The sequence below is a fragment of the Sciurus vulgaris genome (genome assembly GCF_902686455.1).
Source record: "Sciurus vulgaris genome assembly, chromosome: 4".
NCBI lineage: Eukaryota > Metazoa > Chordata > Mammalia > Rodentia > Sciuridae > Sciurus > Sciurus vulgaris.
In genome coordinates, this window is record NC_136464.1 from 147,232,037 (window position 1) to 147,255,895 (window position 23,859).

At 34.2% G+C, this 23,859-nt stretch overlaps 1 protein-coding gene and 1 pseudogene across 2 annotated transcripts in view; both read left to right on the forward strand.

The window, feature by feature from the left end:
- Positions 1–23,859, forward strand: part of FNDC3A (fibronectin type III domain containing 3A) — a 171,830-nt gene that overhangs the window by 144,274 nt on the left and 3,697 nt on the right. The window contains 13 exon segments of the mRNA XM_079137696.1: positions 256–342; positions 4,922–4,934; positions 4,937–5,059; positions 6,114–6,182; positions 7,043–7,161; positions 10,180–10,285; positions 10,380–10,555; positions 12,530–12,643; positions 13,562–13,711; positions 13,818–14,101; positions 14,203–14,415; positions 16,767–16,933; positions 18,157–18,284. Coding sequence (XP_078993822.1) covers positions 256–342; positions 4,922–4,934; positions 4,937–5,059; positions 6,114–6,182; positions 7,043–7,161; positions 10,180–10,285; positions 10,380–10,555; positions 12,530–12,643; positions 13,562–13,711; positions 13,818–14,101; positions 14,203–14,415; positions 16,767–16,933; positions 18,157–18,284 — 1,749 coding nt within the window.
- Positions 7,168–10,173, forward strand: LOC306659853 (HAUS augmin-like complex subunit 2; annotated as a pseudogene). Its single transcript has one exon. The product of its transcript is annotated as an HAUS augmin-like complex subunit 2 (transcript).

Genomic DNA, 23,859 nt, shown 5'->3' on the forward strand with positions numbered 1-23,859 from the left:
TCAACACAATGTCTTCTCTTAGCTGCTGTATTTATTGAAATAAGTAATCGCCTTGATCATTCTGCAACAGTCCAGTAGCATTTCTGGGTCATCCACTCAGGGTAGAAGCATCGACATGAGAATTACACTCAACAGAGCATGAATCACATTGCACCTAACAGGAAATGAAGAGAAACCTGGGTCCTTTTCACATATTTGTTATTCCCTGTATTTCTGCTGTGAGACAGCTGATGAAGGTTTGTTTTCCTCTTCTAGGGATATGGTTTTAAGCCTAAGTATGACGGAGAAGATCTTGCTTACACTGTGAAAAATCTCAGACGTAGTACAAAGTATAAATTTAAGGTAGGCTTTTTTTTAATAAGTGTATGTTGATCATACAGAATAACAGGTTTCATTTTAGCAAATTTGCATTTAAGGTAAGCTTTCAAAGCCCTTAAAATTTGTTTCTTGTTTTTATTGTTCTTAAGTACATACTTCATTCCTTTGGTTTTAAATCATAAATAATTGAGGTATTCTAAAGAGCTTTTTTGTTTACTTTTGTATTACATCATAATGCTTCTCAAACTTTATATATATATAAATTCAAAACAAGTTTCAATGTTTTGGGGGAACTCTTACTTGCATAATGTGAACAAACATGTTTTAAATATAATGTTCTTAAAATATACTTAACATGCTTTTCGGACAGTGATATCAAAAAGGTAATGCTCAGTGCATCATACAGAGTGGTACACAATTTCAGTTTGTCCCATCTGATAATCATTTGAGGGAGACAATACCTATCATGTTTCTTCACTGTAAAATTTTCCTTTTTCCTTTTGTAATAAATGTTTTGTAAGTACTATGTACTATTGTAAACATCTTACTCCTTATCAAATTTTCATACTAGTTTTAGTACCCATTAATTGTCCCACCTGAATCAGGAATTACTATAATTGATGGTGCCAACTAATGATTTTTTAATTTTATAATTCTTTGTTTATATTATTCTTGTCATTTGAGGCAGTGGCAGACTTTGAAGATTCTTCTGTGGAGACTTCTAAAATTTATCTTTGCTACTATGGCATCATTCTAGGGTACTAGCAATAAATACATTGCTATTTCTTGGCAGACAGTACTTGAACTAGTTAATATACAAGATAATATAAGTGAGCCTAAATATTATACAGAAATTTTCCCAAGAACATAATAGGATGCTTATTAGTTGATGGATTCAACATCTAAATTTTCTTAGCAGTGCTTATCATTTCAAATAATAGAGGCCACTGTAAATTATGTTCATTATTAAAAATCAAGGATAAATTTTAGTACCCCTTGAGAATCTTACAAATAACCTTAATAGTGGGAAATTTAATTACATAGTGCATAATAATCACATTCATTATGCTTTATTTTATATGACTAGTTCATTTTAATTTCCAAATGCAGTTTTTATATTTGCAAAAATTCATAAAATACTTGGGAATACACACTTTCAGTTTAGTTTTTATGGTGATGTTAAATTGTATTTTTGGTTTAGTAATGATTATCTTGCCCAACAGGTCTTCTAAGCAGGAATTTGATTATGTCTTATAATTTGTTAAGTTTTACCATGTGACACCAAGATGTCATTGCCACTGAATACACAACACACCACATACACATAAATATGTGTCGTTTTACTGATTCACTGTAAGCAAATCAGATTGCTGTTTCAGTATAGAAGTCAATCTCAAATTGCAGGGAGGAAAGGAATCAGAATCTCCAAGGAGACAGACAGCAGTTCTCAAAAGCCCACTCCAAATACAGGGTCAAGAGTGGGCATACACATCTATAAACCACCTCTTCACACATCACTCAATTATAGAAAGGCTTATTAAGTAACAAATTAAAATAGTGATAAGCTCTACAGATCATTCTATCAGCATTATCTGGGAACTTGTGGAAGTTTTTAAGTTCTCAGTCCTCATTCCAGCCAACTAAATCAGAAATTTCTAGAGGCCTATCTGTGTTGTAGGATACGTCTAGTATATTCTGATGCTTGCTAAAATTTGAGATCCACTAATATAGAAATGGGGGTGCAGAAAATAAGAAATGATACCTTTATGAAATTCTGAGAGTTCAGACATTTATTTAGAGCTCAGCCATAAGAACCATGCTGAGGTAGTTTCAAATCATTAAATCCCATTGTCATGTCTTAGTCTTCCTTTTTTAACTTGGCATTGCAGAATCTTCTTTCAAGCAATCTATCAAAATAAATTTTAATATTTATAAAAATCTTACAACACTAAGCAGAAATATTAAAAATATACTCCAGGAAGTAATGACTAGATAGCATATTATTCCTAAGAGACAATAAGAATATGATTAACAGAAAATGAATTTCTCATATTAGCCAAATACTAGAGTTCAGGGTTCTACATTGAAGGTAACCTAGGATGTTCAAGATACTAAAAATTAGGGACAATGAAAAAATTTAAGTCCAAAAGATGAATGAAAATACAATTTTAAAACATAACAAAGCAATCAGAATTCTAAAATTGAGAGTGATAAACAACAAGTCTAATTATCAAATGGTACACTAGACACTGAATGGGGACCTGGTATCCAGATTTTTTTAAAAAGAAGGACAGCCCTTCCCTCTGCCCCCATTATATGTCTCATTTATTAAGGGAAAAAGAAAAAACCCAGGAAAAATAAAAAGGTTTAAAGAATACAATAAGAAAATGCTACATTTTTCAAACTAGATGAAGGTATAAGGGTCTTAATTTTACTATTATTTCCTAATTTTCACAAGAAGCATGAAAGGCTTTTGAGGCAAGTGGCCTGTTCCTGTATTATGTCAACATGTGTGACAATACATAATCATGTTCCCTTTCTATTTCTCATCTTGTCTAGGGTCAATTTATAATCTCTTCCCTTTTTCCTCTGCCCTAATTGAAGTGTGCCCTCAGCTAAGGCCTTAACTCTTTAAGTGCTTTCTCACTTTCATGTGTCATCTCTTTGCCTTATGCCAGCTGTAACTTCTGAACTGAGGAGTACTGAATCTCCAAACATATTTCATATGTAACTACTTCTCTCACCTTCCCATCACAGTTTTATTCTATACCTAATCTTCTGAAAAATAGGTTTCCCTAAGTCCCTTAGTTCAACATAAAATTATCCATTTTTAAAACTTACTACTTTCATTCCTGTAGTTCAACATGAGATTATCCTTTTAAAATTTACTGGCTTCGATTTTACTTAGACCGGCTACCTCACCAGATTGAGTAGAACTACTCATCCTTCCCTGAGTAGACCTAACTGTTTACTCTTCACTTCTACCTCTTGATGCTAAGGGCTTTCTGTCCTCTCTTACCCAAACTTCTCTTTCATTGCGTTTGCCTTGAGCACCTCATGAACTCTTCAGCAATCTGTTCTCCTCCCATTTATTTAATATGTGTATTGCTATCTGCTACATAAAGATTCTAACTAACTCTTTAGCTAGGGCAGAACTTGACCAGTAGGTGCAAGGCCCTTGATTAAGTCACTAGCACTGGAAGAAAAAAAAGTACACAAATATTCATAGCATTATTCATAATAGTCAAAAAGCAGAGCCAGGTGCAGCAACTCATGCCAGTAGTCCCAGATGCTCTGGGAGCCTGAGGCAAGAGGGTCACCTCAGCCCAGGAGTTTTAAGGCCAGCCTGGGCAACATAGCAAGACCCCTGTCTCAAAAGATGAAAAAAAAAAAAAAAAATATTCTCAACTCGTTAAAGATAAGGATTATCACACCTACAATTCATTGCAAAGGCTCCCTATGTGGTAAGCACTAAATGAATGTTCTGATTATTTGTAAAATTAGGGAGAAAAAAAAGATTATGATTTCTTGCCTTTAATTGCCTTAGTGGCTAATTGAAAAGGTGCCCTACAATAAAAGGGTCAATGATGAAATATATAGAGGTATTTAAAAAATAATTATATGATCTTTATGTCTTTTAGGGATACTGTTCTTAAAGTTTAAGTTTAGGTAGACACTCTGCCACAACATTGAGGAGTGTTTTAAAACCCCTTTAGTCTCATTTGTAAAGCAGCAGAGTGAGAAAATAAATCCTGAAAAATCCATCTGACCATGTGAAAAGCTGAAGAAGCCTAAGCAAAATTGAAAAATTGAACTAAATTTTTAATTTACTAGTTCTCATGGGCTGCATGAGTTATTGGAGTGGTAGATGTACTAAGTAAATCCTCATCTCTAGGTATACTATCATAGTTCCTGCCTATATGAGGTAAAAATATAAGTGTAAATGAATTTCTAAAGCCATATAAATGAAATCTAGATGTTAATTACATTTCACTATCGCTGTATAACAAATTACCCCATAACTTGATAAAAACGAATATTGCTTTATCTTGATTTCTACAAGTCAGGAATTCAGAACCAGTTTAGTTGGGTGAATATGTCTGATGTCCAGGAGATTGTAGTTAATACATAACTGGGATTATAGTCATCCAAAGGCACACTGTCATTTTTGCTACATTCTTTTTGTTACAGGGGGTCACTAAGTACTCATCACACCCAAGGAAAGGGGAATGAGCTTTCACCTTTTGAAGAAAGAATATTCAAATTTGTGGGGCATCTTTTAAAGCATCAAAAAATAAGTACACATGCCTAAAGCACTTCAAGAATCATCCGTTACAGCTTGTTCCTTTGATGACTGTTGTTTTAGCATCAAAATGTTAAAATTGCACTTGTATTCCCATACTGACTCTAAGGGGGAAGTACACTTGCATATTCTTTGTGTCCCAATTCCTATTTGACAAGCAGTTCTCAAGAAACAAACTATCAACACTCTGAAAATGTGTTTTATTTATCATTTAATGGAAACTTTTTTATTTGTGTTCATTAAACCAGTATCATTAGAATACAAACATGTCATTTTAAGTCTTTATGTTCATCATCACAGGTTATTGCTTATAACCAGAAGGTAAAAGTAATCCGAGTGAAGTGGTAGAATTTACTACCTGCCCTGATAAACCAGGAGTACCTGTAAAACCTTCAGTTAAAGGAAAGATACATTCACACAGTTTTAAAATAACTTGGGGTAAGATATTATGCATATTTGTACATAATATTATTGCTTTTATATTTGAATAAAATAATTTGAATATGAAGATAACAAGATATTTGAAAGTTATCTAGATGGGTTGGTCTTTTAACTTCGGCTAGAGAGAAGATAAAACAACTAATTCAGAGTCTAAATTCTTATGTTACAGATGTATAGTGTCCACATTGCCACAAGAAGACCATGGTTTTCAGCCAAGCTCAGACTGACTGTGGTTCTTCATGTGGTTTAACGGTGTTGTACCAGCCTGTAGGAGGAAAGGCCAGACTCATAGAACATTGTTCATTCAGAAGCAACACTTGGGGAATGAAACTGACCAAATATGGTGTATATATGTATGAATATGAAACAACAAAGCCCACTAATATATATGATAATAATATACCGGTAAAAAAAGTTTTAATAAAAACATTCTTACATTCTAAAAATAAGAAGAAAGCAACATCAAAGACTCGTAGTGATGGAGCATTTGCCTGTCATTCACATGGTCCTGGTTTTGATCCCCAGCACTACAAATAATAGCAATAACAAGAATAATAATAGAAAACAACACTAATAATCTACACAATTTCCTGAATTCCTATTTCCTCACAGAAAGCATAATCATAAATTCAATAATTCTAATATAATCTCCCATGCATGCCTGTAATCCCAGCAATTTGGGAAGCTAAAACAGGAGGATCACAAGTTCAAGTCCAGCCTGGGCTATTTAGCAAGACCCTCTCTCAGAAAATAAACAAGGCTGAGGCTGTCTCTTAGGAACAAAGTCTTCTAGATTTAATCTCCAGTACCACAAAATAAATAAATAGTAAATCAAAATTCTTATAGAGAGCCAAATTTATAACCATGGGAAAATATGGTAAATTAACTGAAAAGCAGGAGACAATAGCATACAGTAATGAGGTATAGGTATTAATAATAAAACTTCATTTCTTTTTAAACAATCTTGAGTTTGGTATTCTGCTTAATAGGGTTTTCTGTCATTTTTACATTGTATTGAACTTTGCCTGACACCACTTGTTTCTTTGGATAGATCCACCAAAAGACAATGGAGGAGCACCCATCAATAAGTATGTAGTGGAGATGGCAGAAGGTTCTAATGGTAAGAAAAGCTATTAAAAATTGATAGATTTATTCTAGTTTGTCTCTACTTGTCATGATTTTACATTTTATATCTTTTCTCTTACTTTTCATTTGCTTCCTTGGAAAGATACTTCAGTCACTGTGGACTGTCCTTGATTGTTTGTTTATTTGTTGTTAGCAGTTAGGATTTTGCATGTTAATCACCCACTTCAAATTGTGATCTCCAGAAATACAGTAAATCAAATGTAAGACTGCTGTATTACCTATATTATGTTTACATTTTCTTATCTTTTTTTCTCACTTGTTTACATTGCTCAGTTCCAGAATACCCAGACTTAAGTCATTAGATACTATGATATGATGTCTTCTAAAGATTATTCAGTTAGATTTATACCCATAAGGACCAGAGAAAATTTTCCTTCTAAAATTTAACTCACATTATTTTAGTTTCTTGAATCACACATTTAATAGTTTTTACTTCTATGAAATGACCTATTTCCTGCCCAAAATGAGAATATATTTTAATTAAGACTGAACTTCCTATGATATTGATTCTTTCTACGTTTTGTTTGTTATAACGTTATTACTGGGCCAGTAAACACATTTAAAATGCTCAATTAAAAGCAAGTTATCAATCTAAGTCAAAGTCTGTACAGTTACAGAGATATTTTACTTCCAACAAAGCCATGCATATTTGTCTAGGAAGCTGCACACATAAAGACAATTAGATCATTTCCAGGAAATTCGTAACAAGCTTAAATTGTTCTGTCAAATTACATAAACACTTATTTAGTAAAACTAGGATACCTGCCGTGTCCATGATACCACAGTGTTAAACATTACCTCGTAGGTGTGTGAACACAATTCTTCATCTTACAGGAAACAAATGGGATATGATATACAGTGGCGCTACTAGGGAACATCTTTGTGATCGGCTGAATCCAGGCTGTTACTATCGTTTACGAGTTTACTGCATTAGTGATGGAGGACAGAGTGCGGTAATGCTTTTCTATTGTCTCATTGGTGTTTAGCTATGAGAACACTGAAAGAAATTTTATAAAGCTAAATTTTAGGATGATGCTCAATAACCATACCAAGCAGAAATAGAAATAAAATAATTGTACACTGATTTACTGCCCTATAAACTGTGTGTCAGGGAAAACCATTAAGTATCATTTAATGTTATTATATTACATGTTATAATATTTCACTTATTTCAGGAAAGTTGACCATTTTATTTTAGAGACCCAGTAACCAAAGTGGATTTAAATGTGCATTGATTATATATAAGAAACTTACACTATTCTGGAGAGGTACTTTTTTTAAAAATAAGAATGATTTTTGAAATGAATTTAACCAAGAATAATTTCTTGGAGCATTTATATATAATTATTATTTTTCAAATGGAATTTAACACGAAGTGCTCTTCTAAAAAAAGAACAAATTATGATCATTTTGTTGAAAATGTGAATATTGTAAGCATGGTACAGTGGCACATGCCTGTGGTTCCAGAAACTCCAGACGCTGAGGCAAAAGGATCTTAAGATCAAGGCCAGCCCGTGAAATTTAGCAAGATCTTGTCTCAAAAAAGATTTAGGGATGCAGCTCAGTGGTCAAGCATCCCTGGGTTCAATCCCCAGTACCTGCCTTCGCCCCTACCCTCACAAAAAAAGACTAAAGAAATAAAATGTGAGTATTGTGAAATTGAGTGTGAGTCCTGCCCAGTAGGCTTGTGATCCAGTTGCTTCATTTAATCCAGTAAAAAAATCTCCCTGAGGCTGGAGGTGTAGTTCAAAGGTAGAGCCACACCTGTGGCCCTGGGTTCAATTCCCAGCACTGCAAAGGAAAAAAAGAAAGAAAATCGCCTTAGTTTTACAAAAACACATACACACAGTAAATCCTGTTATGCTAATACAGAATTATAGCACTCTTTTTTTTTTTTATAAATTTTTGTAGTTGTTGATGGACCTTTATTTTACTTATATGTGGTGCTAAGAATCCAACCCAGTGCCTCCCGTGTGCTAGGCAAGTGCTCTACTACTGAGCGACAACCCCAGCTCCAGCATCATAGTATTCTTACGTAAGGATGACTTTTTGAATAAAGCAATAACCAAATATTTTATGTTTAAAAATGTTGTGTAAACCTTAATATGGCAGAATTAAGGAATGTGGCACTGAATTTATAAAAGTCTTTTTAAGAGAATATTTTTTAAAATAAAACTAAGACAAGCTCACTCCCAGTGCCAAGCGGGGAAGTGTGTCAGAGCCATGACTGCTGCCAGCCCATGGGATCCAGCTTCCATGCCAAACTCGGAAGGGCTGAAGTTGAGCCACTTCATGTCACTGAGGATATGTTAAATATATCTAAAGGAAAACAGCTCCTTGCTTGAGAAATTCTCTAGACTACAGCATATCAGCAAATATTCAAGCTGAAATCTAACAAAGCCTGAAAATTGAACTTCTAAAACTAGAAAAAGATGCGAGCATTGTTCATCCTTTCTATTTGGTTCAAAGTATCATGATCTACAAAGTATGAATAATCATCTAGAGCTGTGCTAAGAGAGAAGAGGTCCCTCAGGCAAAGGACTGTTGAAACCCATGTGCCAGGAAAACTTAGCTATGGAAGCTTTTTATCACAGATGTTTGGTACATTTGCTGGAGCTGGCTGTGACTTTCATTGAGGGATTGGAAACCCGTCTTGAAAACAATTAGAATTATCCTCGTTTAGATGCAAATCTGAAGAAAATGAGGCCACGACTTTTTCAAGATGGATACTTTGGTGACTGAGACAGAAGAACTGGCAGAAAATATACTCAAGTGGCAAGAACAACAAAAGGAGATTTCCTCTTGTATCCCCAAAATATTAGCTAAAGAAAATTACCTTCGTAAATATATTATAATTCCTCCTTTACCTTTTACTTCTAAAGGTCATGCCTAAACGACTAATGTCAAGTGGTCATCAATTTTATTTTCCCTATTTTGTACTCATATAAAGTTCATTTCTAGTTCCTTGTGACATGGGTGTTTAAAGGCTTGGTGGTAGCAATACTGAAAACAGCCCTCTGTGTATTGAAGTATCAAGATTTCAAGTTCATTAGGACCAAAGTGACTTCTTTCCTGATTAAAAGACTGAAAAACAAAAAATAATAAATAAAATAAACTAAGACTTTCAAGTACGTATATGGAATAGAAACTGAAAGCAATACCTAGAAAGATTCCAATACCTAGATAGTTTTATCTGATTTTATAATTATTTTTAGGTGGAAATAAAGGAAGTTTTTGATTTTTGTTTTTAATAAATAAACTAGCATTTAAGTTAAAATATAGGAGCTGTTAGAGTCTAAACCTCCTGAAAATAAGACAGGCAGCATTTAGAGAACATTCAAAACATCCTCTCCTTAGAAGAGATTTTGTGAATCCTTTTCAACAGAATAAAAACTTGCTTATTTATATCTGTGGGTTTTGTTTTGGTTTGTTTTGGGTAGTTTGTTTTTTGTTGGGTTTTTATGGTTGTTTGTTGTTTTTGTTTTTGGTTTGCAGTACCAGGGATTAAACTCAGGGCCCTCAACATGGTAGGCAAGTGCTCTGCCATCTATGTGCATCCCGGGACCTTTTTATTTTAATTTTTGAGTCAGGGTTTTGACAGCACTGGCCTCAAACTTGAGATTCTCCTGCTTCAGTCTCCAAAGTAACTGGAATTACAGCATATACCACCATAACCCTACTGTTTTTTAACTAGATAAAGCAAGGAAGGGTTTATTGGTGGGTTTTTCCAGTAACTTGCTTTGGGTATAGTAGTCACATGGTACCTGTCTTTGTATATAAAATTTTGGTTTTGGTGATTTTGATCATTAAATTTTATTTCATGCAGAACGTTCATCCTTTTCGTTTGATAGTCAAGTATTATTTCAAATTATTGGTTATGGTCTTTATGTTTGTGTTCTTTTCATTTATCAAAGCAGTCTGGTTATTTGGTTTGTGGCATTTTTGTTTTTGTTTTGCTTTTGTTTTGGCAGGTCTCTGAATCTTTACTTGTGCAGACTCCAGCTGTACCTCCCGGCCCATGCCTCCCTCCAAGATTACAGGGTAGACCCAAAGCAAAAGAAATACAGTTACGATGGGGTAATTTTCATTTTGGTAGTAAATTACAATTGTTAGCACTTTAAGTGTTCATCTTGTTAAATCACATAAATTGCATAAATCTTTCCACACTTAGGACCCCCTCTAGCTGATGGTGGATCACCTATTTCCTATTATGGTGTGGAAATGTCTTCTCCAGAAAAAGATGAACCCAGAGAAGTGTACCAAGGCTCTGAATTGGAATGTACAGTGAGCGGCCTTCTTCCTGGAAAGATGTACAGCTTTAGACTGCGTGCAGCTAACAAAATGGGGGTGAGAAGACCATGTTGACTGAATCCTAATTATAATAGTGTTTTCATTTTATCAGTATCAACCCACCCATTATTTTGCAATTTCAATTTCAACATGACTCTAAATTTTACAGTTTTTAATAATACTGTATGATAATAAGAAAAATGTATTATGTCCCTGTAACTTGTTAGGGAATTATTATTTTCAGACCTCACTTAGAATTATACTTGGGGAACTGGGGCTGGGGGCTCGGGCTCAGTGGTAGAGCACTTGCCTAGCACATGTGATACACTGGGTTCAGTCCTTAGCCCACATAATAATAATAACTGTCAATACTAAATAAAGGGTTTTTTTTTGTTTTGTTTTGTTTTTTAAAAGAATTGTGACACTTGGGACTTCTTCAGTGGTGTTAAAGTTTACCTTTCAGGCCAATGCCAATAAGGTTACTTCATCCATAGGCTGATTATACACAGCATTTACTTCAAATTGAAAACAGTTGTGATTTATATTTTGCCTAAGGGTGGGGTCTTATATTTTAAGCATTTCTAGTTTTGTGTGAATTATTTTTAAAATATTACCTATGTGTCTATATAGTTTTATAAAATGAACAAAAGTTGTGATAACCTCCATAGCTCACAAGTACCTTGCCCATAATCACACACACAAATAACAGAGTGAGCTACAAACCCAGGCTTGTCAGACTCCAGAGCCAAAGGTCTTTCTACCCAAGTATGATACTTCTTAACAAATGCAGTGGCACACACCTGTAATCCCAGTGACTTAGGAGGTTGAGGCAGGAGGATCACTAGTTCAAGGCCAGCCTCAGCAAAGTAGCAAGGCCCTAAGCAACTTGGTGAGACCCTGTCTCAAATAAAAAGAACTGGGGATGTAGCTCTGTGGTAAAATGTCCTTGGGTTCAGTCCCCAGTACCAAAAAAAACAAAAAGTATGGCACTTCTTCTCTCTATTCATTAAGGCAGTTTTTCCCTAAGGACAAAGCAATAATTTCTTACTTAAAGGGGTGACACTGTCTTTGTGAACTATTTAGTAATTAAAACTTTACAAATTAAATGACAAGTCTCCTTTCCCCATTTCGGATTTTAGTGGGCTGTACTACATTTCATATCCTAGCTCCAACTGAGTTCTGTATTTATCTCTGTTAACTCATTTTTAAATTTCTTCCATGACAAATTTATAGACTTTGTGGGCAGTTCTTAATGTCATTCTTTTCTATATGAAGGGCATCTTGTGATAGCATGTTTAATACTAATATCTTAATTTATGTTTTATGTATCTTAATTTATGCCTTCTAGGGGCTGGGGTTGTGGCTCAGTGATAGAGCTATTGCCTAGCATTTGTGAGGCACTGGGTTTGATACTCAGCACCACATATAAATAAATGAATAAAATAAAGGTCTATCAACATCTAAAAATAAATATAAAAAATTATGTATTTGCTTTCTATATTTCCAAAGAATATACATTTTTGACCCTTCTAGAGCTATTCCAGATTTTAAGATGTAATTTATGCTTACCATCCCCCATGCCTTTAGTTGATATCCATTTCTTCATCCCTTACATAATTCCTTCTTATTTTCACCTGCTGAATTCCTTAATGCCTTGCCCTGCTTACAAAAACTAATTCATGAGGGGCTGAGGTCGTGGCTAAGTGGTAGAGCACTTGCCTAGCACTTGAGAGGCGCTGGGTTTGAGCCTCAGCACCTCAAAAAAATAAACAACAACAAATTCATGGAGTGAATGAGGGACAGAAGAAAGTATAGTGAATGAAACTTTAAAATTCCCCACTCCTTCACTTCATGATTATTAAATCTTTTTACTTTCTGTGATTACTTGTAGATTTATGTTATGACCAAATTAATCTTGAAAGGCAGGGAAGATGAACTTAATTATTAGTGAATCCTTAAATAAGGAATTCTGTGTAATCAGTAGACATTAAAGGGTGAAAAATAAAAATGCTGGTTATGTTGTTTTTCTAGTTTGGACCATTTTCAGAAAAATGTGATATTACTACAGCCCCTGGACCACCAGATCAATGCAAACCCCCGCAAGTAACATGCAGATCTGCTACTTGTGCACAAGTGAATTGGGAGGTATTGTAATTTCCATTGACACATGTTTACTTTCCTAAATGAGTGCAATGAATAGTTTACATAAAAGAATAATTCTTTTTTGCCTCCTAAATTATTACACATAATTAGTTCTAGTTAAATTCATATGATACGAAGTGAATTTTGCTTCCTCTTTGAAACATTTGAGTAGGTATATCTTCAAGTTTTTGGACTCTTGTTCATGATGTGCTTTATATTTTTATGAAAGGCTTTGTCTCAGTGCTGAACTACTTCAGCCAGTAGTGAACTTAATGTTCAGAACAAACATTCATAGGAATTGGTATAATGCTATTTCTCCTATATTGGTTATCTCTAGGGTATTTTATTGTACATAGTATTAATCAGTAATGATAAACATATCTGCAGTTTCCTTTGAAATGTAACAAGAAAAATGTTAGTATGTGGTTTAACATTTTATATTACCTAATATAATTATTTGAAATATATTTACCTTAAAATACTCTTTCTAAAGTGACTCCTGATCATATTTCTACTTCTAATTCAAGTTATAATTTTGACCAGTCTTAAATTCAGAGTTTCAATAAATAAGAATATATAAATGAAGTTTTGATTGTGTTTGAATGTTTTAAATAAGTTAAAAAATAAATGATAGTAGAATGAATCAGACCTTACCCTATGTGCGTATGTGATTACAGGACCCGTGTAACTGTACATCATGTGCAACCAGAAGAATGAGAAGTTATACTCCATTTATGTATGATGTGTCAAAATGCATTCTACTGTCATGTATACCTAATTAGAACAAAGAAAAATTCAATTAACTCCTTAAATAATTAAAAAATAATTGAGTTTTTAATATGCTTAGGGAAAGAACATTTTTGCCCAAAAGTTATTTAGCCAATATAAAGGCTAAGAACTTTATACTTTTTCTTAACTTAGATTCCTTTGAGTAATGGAACCGATGTCACCGAGTATCGTTTGGAGTGGGGCGGAGTTGAAGGAAGTATGCAGATATGTTATTGTGGGCCTGGCCTCAGTTATGAATTAAAGGGACTTTCACCAGCAACCACCTATTATTGCAGAGTCCAGGTAAAAGTGATTGGTTCCTTGTCCTGTACTCCGTCCAGAGTTTTCTGTTTCATGAGCATTTTCATGGTTGTGTCTTTGTTAACCTGGAGGCTTTGTTGCTTTGTAGGCTCTGAGTGTTGTGGGTGCAGGCCCTTTCAGTGAAGTAGTAGCTTGTGTGACTCCACCATCAGTTCCTGCCATTGTGACTTGTCTTCAAGAAATAAGTGATGATGATATAGAAAATCTCCATTATTCACCTTCTACATCCCTTGCAATAAGCTGGGAAAAGCCTTGTGATCATGGTTCAGAAATCCTTGCCTACAGCATAGACTTTGGAGATAAACAGCCCTTGACAGTGGGAAAGATTACAAGCTATGTAATACACAATTTACAACCAGATACAACATACAGGTACACTCTAAAAGATGTTCATTTTTGCCTAGACCAGAGAAACACTTTAAATAAAGTGATCATAAACTTAATTTTTTCTTTTTTTTTAATGTGGAACTTAGAATACGAATTCAAGCCTTGAATAGCCTTGGAGCTGGTCCTTTCAGCCATATGATAAAATTGAAAACTAAGCCCCTCCCTCCTGACCCACCTCGTCTGGAATGTGTTGCCTTTAACCACCAGAACCTTAAGCTGAAATGGGGAGAAGGAACCCCAAAGACATTGTCAACAGATTCTATCCAGTATCACCTTCAGATGGAGGATAAGAATGGAAGGTAGGTCGTTAACTTTTTTAATATAGTTTTTTTAGGTTTTAAGTATATATAAATTTTTATAAATTATAGAAGTAAATAAGGTTGCAGAAACAGTTGCAGTTATCATAAGAAATCCTTTTTAAGTGTACTGTGTTCAGAATATTGGAAGAGAGCTGGGATTGTGGCTCAGTGGTAGAGCACTTGCCTAGCATGTGTGAGTCACTGGGTTCGATTCTCAGCACCACATATAAATAAATGAATAAAATAAAGGTCCATCAATAACTAAAAAAAAAAATTAAAAATAAAACAGAATATTAGAAGATAACTTCATAATTTGAGTGGAATGCTAAATTAGAAAAAAATTAAGTGGGCTTTCCTTTGGATCTCTTCTCCAACCCATTTACTTGCTTCATAAAATGTAATCTTGTCTACAAAATAACTCTGAAGTTATTTTCAGCAGGGCATAATTTCACAGCAACTGACTGTGATTTACTTTAAGATCTCTGAGATCCTAAAGGGCAGGGATTATGTCTTACTCTCCTCCACATTCCTGACAGAAGGACCTACACGCTAGGTGAACACAGTTCAGCTCCTTACTGTTCAGTCTTGGGTAAATCCTGTGATTAATCTAGTCTCTTTGCTATTCTCCCTTTCATTCTGGTTCTTATATGGGTTTCTGTCTTTTACATTTTCATGTACATGTTATACTATTTCCAGTTATACCATATATGCTGCCCAGCTAAACCCTGCGTTTGAGTTATAATGTTATTGAAAATATTTGTAATAGTTATTATTCAAATACCAATTTAGGGTTGCTTGTTCACGTTTTTACCCCATATAAACAATGTCATATACCCTCCACAGCTATTATAATATTTTAAGACTTTTGAATTTTGGTTTTTTACTTTTCACTCAGTTTATTAGAATTTTGTCTTTTTTGTACTGGGAATTGAACCCAGGGGTGCTCTATCACTGAGCTACCCCAGCTCTTTTTTTTATATTTCATTTAGAGACAGGGACTCCCTACGTTGCTTAAGGCCTCACTAAATTGCTAAGGCTGGCTTTGAACTTGTGATCCTCCTGCTTCAGTCTCCTAAGCAGTTGGAATTACAGGCATGCACCATCATGCCCAGTTTAGCTCAAGCTTTTTATCTCAAATTTTTTCCTTTTCTTTTTAAAGGGTATCGACTTTAATCTTACAGGGTTTTTTTAAGCGTTACAAAAGAACGAATAAAATATTTACATTCTGTTCTAAGAGCAGAGTGCTAAAATTTAGCAAAAGATTGAGACAAAGATAGCAAAATGAAGCCTATGTAAGCTGCATTTAAAAAGCTGGCCATATAGCAGTGTGGCTAATTTGTTGGTTTGGCAAGATGAATGTCCAGTCATGAATCTAGACATTCTAAGTTCCATGCTGCAAAAGTAAAAAATAGCCAGTCCTTTCAAAAAAAGACAAAACTTATCTAATAATTGCTGCTTGGAAATACTGTTACTTCAGGTCGTTAAATGTTTCTTCATTTTTAACCTGACTACAATTTTCATACTGTTAGCACTATAAAAGCATTCATTATTTGTTCCCCAACTTCCAAAAATTTTAGAAATAGACAATCAAAAATATTGGGAAACACTTGGCTTATAGATAAAATATTAGAATATGTAATATTAAACTTCCACCAAACAATTCCAAGTGTATAATTTATTTGAAATTTCATATTTTCTCAAATTATTATAAATCTCCAGAAAATGTAAATCAACTAAAATTTTGCCTAGAAATTAAGTGTTCTGTTTTTTCCCAGTTAAAGACAAGAAAAATAAAAATAGAAACATGTTGTGGAAGTATATATTAGAAGACTACAATCAGAAACAAAGTCATGGTTACCAGATGCCTGAGGAAAAACCAATTTAGAATGGTTGGACACAGCTGGGCACAGCGACACACACCTGTAATCCCAGCCACTCAGGAGGCTGAGGCAGGAGGATCACAAGTTCAAAGTCACCCTCAGCAACTTAGTGCAGCCTTGAGCAGCTTAACAAGACCCTGTCTCAAAATACAAAATAAAAAGGCTGGGGATATTGCTCAGTGGTTAAGCACTCCTGGGTTCAATCCCCAGTAACGAAAAAAAAGAGTAGTTGGACATGAAATTTAGTAAGAGACTTTCAGTCAAATTGGGAATCTATCAATCTGTGATTTTCATCTGATGATGATGAAAAACAAAAAAGATGATATGTTTGGAGTGACAAACAATTCTGGCTTTAAATTTTTGCAGTAACTTCTTATTTCTAAATAATGTACCCAACTGTACTTTTTTAGTAATTTTGAAAACATTTTTATAAAAGTCTGTTTATTTAATAAAGAGTTATTTCCATTTTAGGTTTGTATCCTTGTACAGAGGACCATGTCATACATATAAAGTACAAAGACTTACTGAGTCAACATCCTATAAATTCTGTATTCAAGCTTGTAATGAAGCTGGAGAAGGCCCCTTCTCCCAAGAATATATTTTCACTACTCCAAAATCTGTCCCAGCTGCTTTGAAAGGTAAGTTATACATCTTGCTGTTCTTTTCTTTAATAATAAATCAATTTTACATTTTCATAAAGTGTTTTGTTTACTTTTATTAAAACTTAGTACTGAGTATATGTCTAACACAGACAAGCCTACCTACCGGGAGTTTTCTTCAATAATAAAGGCTATTTTATCTGACACGTTAATACTTAAACAAGTACTGGATTTTGTCACTGGTCACTTTAACAATTAAAAATGCTAACCTGAATAGACTAGTTTTCTAATAGGCTCGTTTTCTGTTTCTGCTTTTGTTACTTAAGGGAAGAAAAGCATAATATGATTGTTTTAAATCATGGCTGTTTTATTCATTCAGATCATTCAGAGGGAGAGGCAAGTCTTCTGCTAAGTAAAACAAATTTTTACTTGCTTTGCTTGGATTTTTCAATCAGATTTATACACAAACATGTACACATATACACACACATTTGTGTATACATAAATCTAATTTCAAAGTACTCTTTTTAAAATGAGCCTTGCAAGGATTGCATTTTGTGCATTTAGCCAAAATACTTAAGTTCTTTGAACTCCAAGGACTCATCACAAAGACTTCTAGGACAGTATCCTGGATCATCAAGAGCTCATTTGTTAAGCAGATCTAGAATTAACGGGATTCTTCTTGAATAGTCTTTCTAATAATTTTGATGAGTTTCACTGGGAATATTATTCTGTTCCCTCATCCAGTTTAGTGTTGATTTTAGCCAGGTTTGTTGGTGCATGCCTATAATCCCAGCAGTTCATGAAGCTGAGGCAGAAGGATTTCAGATACTTCAAGACCACCCTCAACAACTTAGCAAGACCCTGTATCAAAATAAATGTATAAAAGGATTGGGGTGTATGTAGCTCAGTGGTAGAGCACCCCTGGGTTAAAATCCCAATACCACAGAAAAGAAAAAACATACTGATTTTCTTAACTTCTTTGTATGCAGATACCAAAAATTTACTGATATTTATTTTGTTTATTGGGTTTTATAGGTTTGTTTATGTTTATTAAAGCAAGTATGATATATGAAGTTAAAAATCAAGTGGGTGGGGTTGTAGCTCAGTGGTAGAGTGCTTGCCTGGCATGTGTGAGGCAGTGGGGTTCAATCCTCAGAACCGCATAAAAATAAATAAAAGTATTATGTCCATCTACAAATAAAAATATTTTTTAAAAAATAAATGGATCAGCACATCTTATTTATATTTCTTCCCTATAGCCCCCAAAATAGAGAAATTAAATGATCACATTTGTGAAATTACTTGGGAATGTTTACAGCCAATGAAAGGTGATCCAGTTATTTACAGTCTTCAAGTTATGATGGGAAAAGATTCAGATTTCAAACAGGTATGTGTCAAGATACAATTTCATGGATATCTATTTTATCTTTTTTTCATTTTTATGTATTTTCAGTACAAGATTTGACCATCTTTACCATTTTGATTTAGAAATATTTTTCAATATAGAGTATGTTCCAAAGATCTTAGGATTCAGAATATTTGGGACATGAGCTTCACTAGAACAGGTTATTCATTTATTCTACAACTCTTCATTGAATTCTGCTAAACTGTCAGTGTATAGCACTGAACAAAAAGTCTTTAGTCCATGGAGTTTACATTCTTTTGGAGGAAGACATATTAAAGGCAAATAAACACCATCAGTATATATAGTATGTCAGACAGTTCTAAGAGCATTGGAGAAAAAATAAAATAGGGTAAAAGAAATAGTACCACAGGGAGAAGGATCCAAGAGAAACCGAGGAGAAAAGTGTTCCAAGAATAAGCTCTGAGGCAAGAACATGTTTGTTAAATTTGACGAACAATAAGAAGGCCAATATGAGTGAGACAGAGGGAACCCTAGAGAGAATTGCTGATGAAGTCTGGTGGCTAATGGTAGTCAACAGTTTTGCTACTGCTAGAGAATAAAGACCTACCAAGACCTGCCTCCTCAGTTACTTACTCCCTTCTTGAGCCTTACTGAAGCCACACTTAAGAATTCAGGGTCCCTCCTAAGCACTTCAAGCTCTAAAGACAGTTAAATGACGCTCCTTTTGGAAAATGAACTATAAGGAAGCCAATGTGATGTGAAGATTATAGGAATGTCATGTAGGACAGACATTAAAGGCTATAGAGTAACTTTAACTCCATGTGATTTCAGAAGCAAGTGGAGGATTTTGACCAGAATATAGTGTTGAAACTGGAGCGGGACAGGGGCAGAAGCAGGAGACCAATAAGGAGGCTTTTACAATAATAGTAATAATCATCATTATTATATAGTGCTTAAATATAGCAGTAAAACAGTTGTTAATGGAAATCTAGAGGAAGTGTTGCCTTCTTAGCGGAGAAATTTTGAAGATAACTTCCTAGGTAGAGTGGGGAGTTGTCAGTGTTATAAAAAAATATATATATATGACTCGTGGGCTCAGGCCGTAGCTCAGTGGCAGAGCACTTGCCTAGCAGTATGAAGCACTGGGTTAGATCCTTAGCATCACATAAAAATAAATAAGGGCATTCTGTCCATTCTGATTTAAAATAAATATGACTCTGACAATGTCTGTAAGCATTTCATCTTACTGTCCTTTTTTGCTGTCAACCTTCATTTTTGAGAACTCTTAATGTGGGCTGTTTTAAATGTACTGTATCTTATATTTTATTTTCCCACTAGAAAATCAGCCATCTGTTTTATTCCATCCTGTGCTGTTCTAATTATTAATAGAATTTTTAGTATATATTTTTCTTTCAAATTGTGTTAAATATAGACACATAACATCTTAACTAGGATTACGAAAGGTCCAAAGAGTTAGATTAAATTCAGCACATGATTGTTTTTCTTTATTAAGCCATCTGCAAATTTACACAGTAATTAGATTTGAAATGTAATTTTCAGATAAGCAAGTTTCCTTCCAAGGAGGAAGCAAAATTAATATTAAAGAAAATATAATTTTATTATCATGTTTAAAGGAAATAGGGACCCCACATTTGAGTAGTATATGAATTTTAATGAGTTAATGTCACTACATGAAACACCAGTGCTAATTCTAATATAACTTAAAAGCTAAATTAACCCTTTCTTCACTAAACTTACTTTAGATTATACATTGTAAAACTTAAGATTTCCTTAGAACTTCATCCTATAGATGCTCATCTAAATCTCTTTAAAAATTTATAAAATTTTACAACTTACAACTTGTATTCCAGAAGTTTAAAAGCCATTTAAGAGGCCAGTTTATTTTATGGAGTTTAGCATTTTATTTATAATTTATTTGATATTCAACACATAAAATGTTAAGTACAAGGAATTATAGGGAGACCATATTAACTGGTTTATTTTTTTTCAGTTGTCAATGGATCTTTATTTTATTTATATATATATGTACTGAGAATTGAACCCAGTGTCTCACACATGCTAGGCAAGTGCTGTACCACTGAGCCACAACTCTAGCCCCTAACCATTTTAATTTTAAGAAAATCATTTAGATTCTAGCAAGCATGCAGAAATTTTACAATAACATTTTACTTAACCAGTGAAAGGTCATAATAAATATAAAACTTGTTTTACAAAGAATAATAATTAATTCCAGCTGGACTTTGGAATATTTCCAAAAGTAGTGTCATATAACTAATACTCCAGGGACTGGAGTACTTAAAGGGAACCATGAACTTTAAAGTGTGACTTCAGGAGGCTCAAGGATGGAGTATGTTGTGGAAAAAGCCAGGTATGGATGGGTCTTCATTCTTTAGCAGTAAGAATTGTTGATATCTTTAAGGTGGAGAAATTAGCCTGGCAGCAAGTATCTATGACCCTGAGCCAAGCTTAGAAACAAATCGATTGCTTTACTTTCTTACCTTTCTTCATCCATTTTTCATCAATGACTTTCCTCCAAACCTGTGGTGTCTTCTTGCCCTGTGCCTGTCAATAGCACTTCATCTGGAATTGCCCCAGTTCTCCATGATCTGTACTCTTCCCTTCCTCCCTCACATACATGCTAATTCCTATATACATATATAACTGACCTTACTAGTTATTAGGAGAAACACACTTTGGGAAATTTATGTGTCAAATATCTACTGACTCTTTAAGCTTCTCATAAGTGTATTCGTTTTTAAAAGCAAATGCTTTCTAACCAAAAACGGCATTTTAGATGGTGTAACAAGGTGGTGTGGAAAGTTTGGAAGGCAATAGAGCCACTTTCAAAGCTGATCAACAAGCTGGGAGTTTTGCAAGTACCAGGAAAACTAAGAGCTGGCGTTTGAGCAACTAAGTGTAAATCCTCATAGGGAAAAACCAAAAAGGTAGGCAGACTTGGTTGCTCCAATAACTGAATGAAATCATCAGGGACTTGGTTTCTCTCACTGTCTTCAGTGTCTTCACCTAGCAGTAGAGAATTTGACTCATGCACTTAAAGAAAGCACTAAAATTTCAAAGACCAATGACTATGCTAGGGCTTAAACCAACCAGAGTCCACCTTTGGAGCTAAGAATGAGGCCAGCCTCTCCTTGTACATGGACTTGAGTAGTGGAGAGAGTTTGACACCCCTTTCAAAAATTAGAGCACTTTTGGTATTGGTAGGTGAGGGGTCTAAATAGAACCAACAGGCCCTTTAGATAGAAGTATCTCAGAAATGATTTTATTTTGATGGATTGGTTTGCTCAATTACAGAGGCTGCTAAGTTCCACAGTCTGTCATCTGTAAGCCTGGGGCTGAGGAAAGCCAGTAGTATAGTTGCAGTTCAAACCCTAATTCCTAAGAATCCAAAGGCCCAAGGACTATGAACACCAGAGTCCAAGAACAGGAAAAATGGTGTTCCAGCCAACCAGAGAGAACATACTTGCCTTTTTGTTCTATTTAAAGATTGGATGATTCCAAACACCTTGATGGAAACTACCTTCTTTACTCACTGAACCAATTCATAGCCTAATCTGTTTCAGAAAGGCCCTCACAAACATACTCTGAAGCGGTGTTCTCCTACTGTCTGGGCATCCCCTTAGCCCAGTCAAGTTAGCACATGCTATCATAGCAGGAAAAATTGTTGACACCGTGGATTCATACAGAATCTACTTCTTCCTTTCATAAGCTTCCAAATTCAGATTGTCAGGACCTGGGTTCTCAGAGTGGCTTACAGACCTAATGACTGACTATCTGAGAATGGAGCCCACAATTCTGATTATGTTTTTGTTTGTTTTTTGTTTTGGGGGAGTGGTTTTGCTTTATTTATTTTTTATATTTTTTATTTGTTCTTTTAGTTACACATGACAGTAGAATGTATTTTGACATACACATGGAGTATAACTTCCCATTTCTGTGGTTGTACATGATGTGGAGTTACTCTGGTCGTGTATTCATATATGAACATAGGAAAGTTCTGTCCCATTCATTATACTCTCTTTCCTGTTTCCATCCTCCCTCCCTTCCCCTTCATTCTCCTTTGCCTAATCCAGTGCATAATTCTGTTTTGTTTTGTTTTGTTTTGTTTTAAGTTTCACATGGTTCCTATCACAAAAAACTTTAGAATTCATGCATGGTAAATTTTATAACTGCTCAAAAGACTCTGCTTACAGTTCCCTTCTCAGTAATAAAGGAGACAGAAGATAGACAAGCTGCTGGTTATTTTTCTGTATTTAGTTATGAGGATTTTTACTGTTTTAATGTATTGCTCACCATGAAACAATTATTTACAATTATAATTTAACAAATTAAACAAGAATCACATGTAACTGTATGTATCATTATATGACAACATGTGCCATATATGTTCTTATAATTATTTTTGATTAATCAAATACATAATATATGTTAAGGGATGACTTAAGTTGTACTCAATTCAGAAGTAATATGTTGCTAAACTTATTGTCTTAAACTATAATATTTATTGTGCATATGATTCACTGCAAAACCAGATATGGCTATGTAATACACACAGGAAGTAGTGGTAGTTAAAATCTGTTCCTCTGTTTAAAAACAGCCTCAAAAGCTGATACCTTTGATGATAAACACATGCACTTGTCTTCAGAAGATAACTATTTTGAATTTTAGTATGAGTACTTGGTAAATTAAGTTTAGCCAATGAAATGGGTTTTTAGAATGTAGAGATAGATAAAATCAGGTAAGATACCAGATTCATTTTTCTTGATCCTAATTCTTCAATTGTTATTTTCTTTATAGTACAAAATATTTATGATACTAAAATAGATATCAATTTATGAAATTTTAAATTTCTTTGAAGGTTTCCCTGTAAAGTTCAATTGCACTTGGCATACTGTTTGAAAGTTCTTGGCTAACTGGACACGTACAAACTTCATAAGCTTACATTTTAATCTGTAGTTCCCTATTAAAATGCAAAGTTAATTACCAGGTAATCTCTTACTTGGTATTCCCTTAACTGTAAATCTATGTTAATATTTGCCTCATTCTATCTGTGAATAGATAATAAATTCACAACAAATACAAAGGGCTATGTTGTTTGAATTATATGTAATTTATCTGAATAGTAGCTAACAACCAAAAAATTTTTGAATTTCAAATTTTTATTTTCTCTTTTAAGGTCAAACGTGTAATGAGGGGGGAAGGATAGAAGTGGTGTTATTCATTTTAATTTTTACTTCTCATTTTAAAATACAACCCAGCTCATCTCAAGCATGAGGCTTATTTGAATCGCTTCTCTTAAGTATATTAACCTCCTTAAATTAGCTCTAGCAAGTTAATCGGTTCTCTTTAATCCTGTATCTCCAGCTATTTAGAAGATGTCTCCCTTCAGATCTTCCCAACGTTTTGAAACACAAAATTGAGAAAACTCGATATCATCGTCTTTCTAATTTCTTTTTTCCAACTTCTTCCTCACTTCATTAGTATCATGGGCATCGACAAGATCATCTTGGTCCTGGGACTGTGGTTGCACTTGCCTAGCATGTGTGAGGCACTAGGT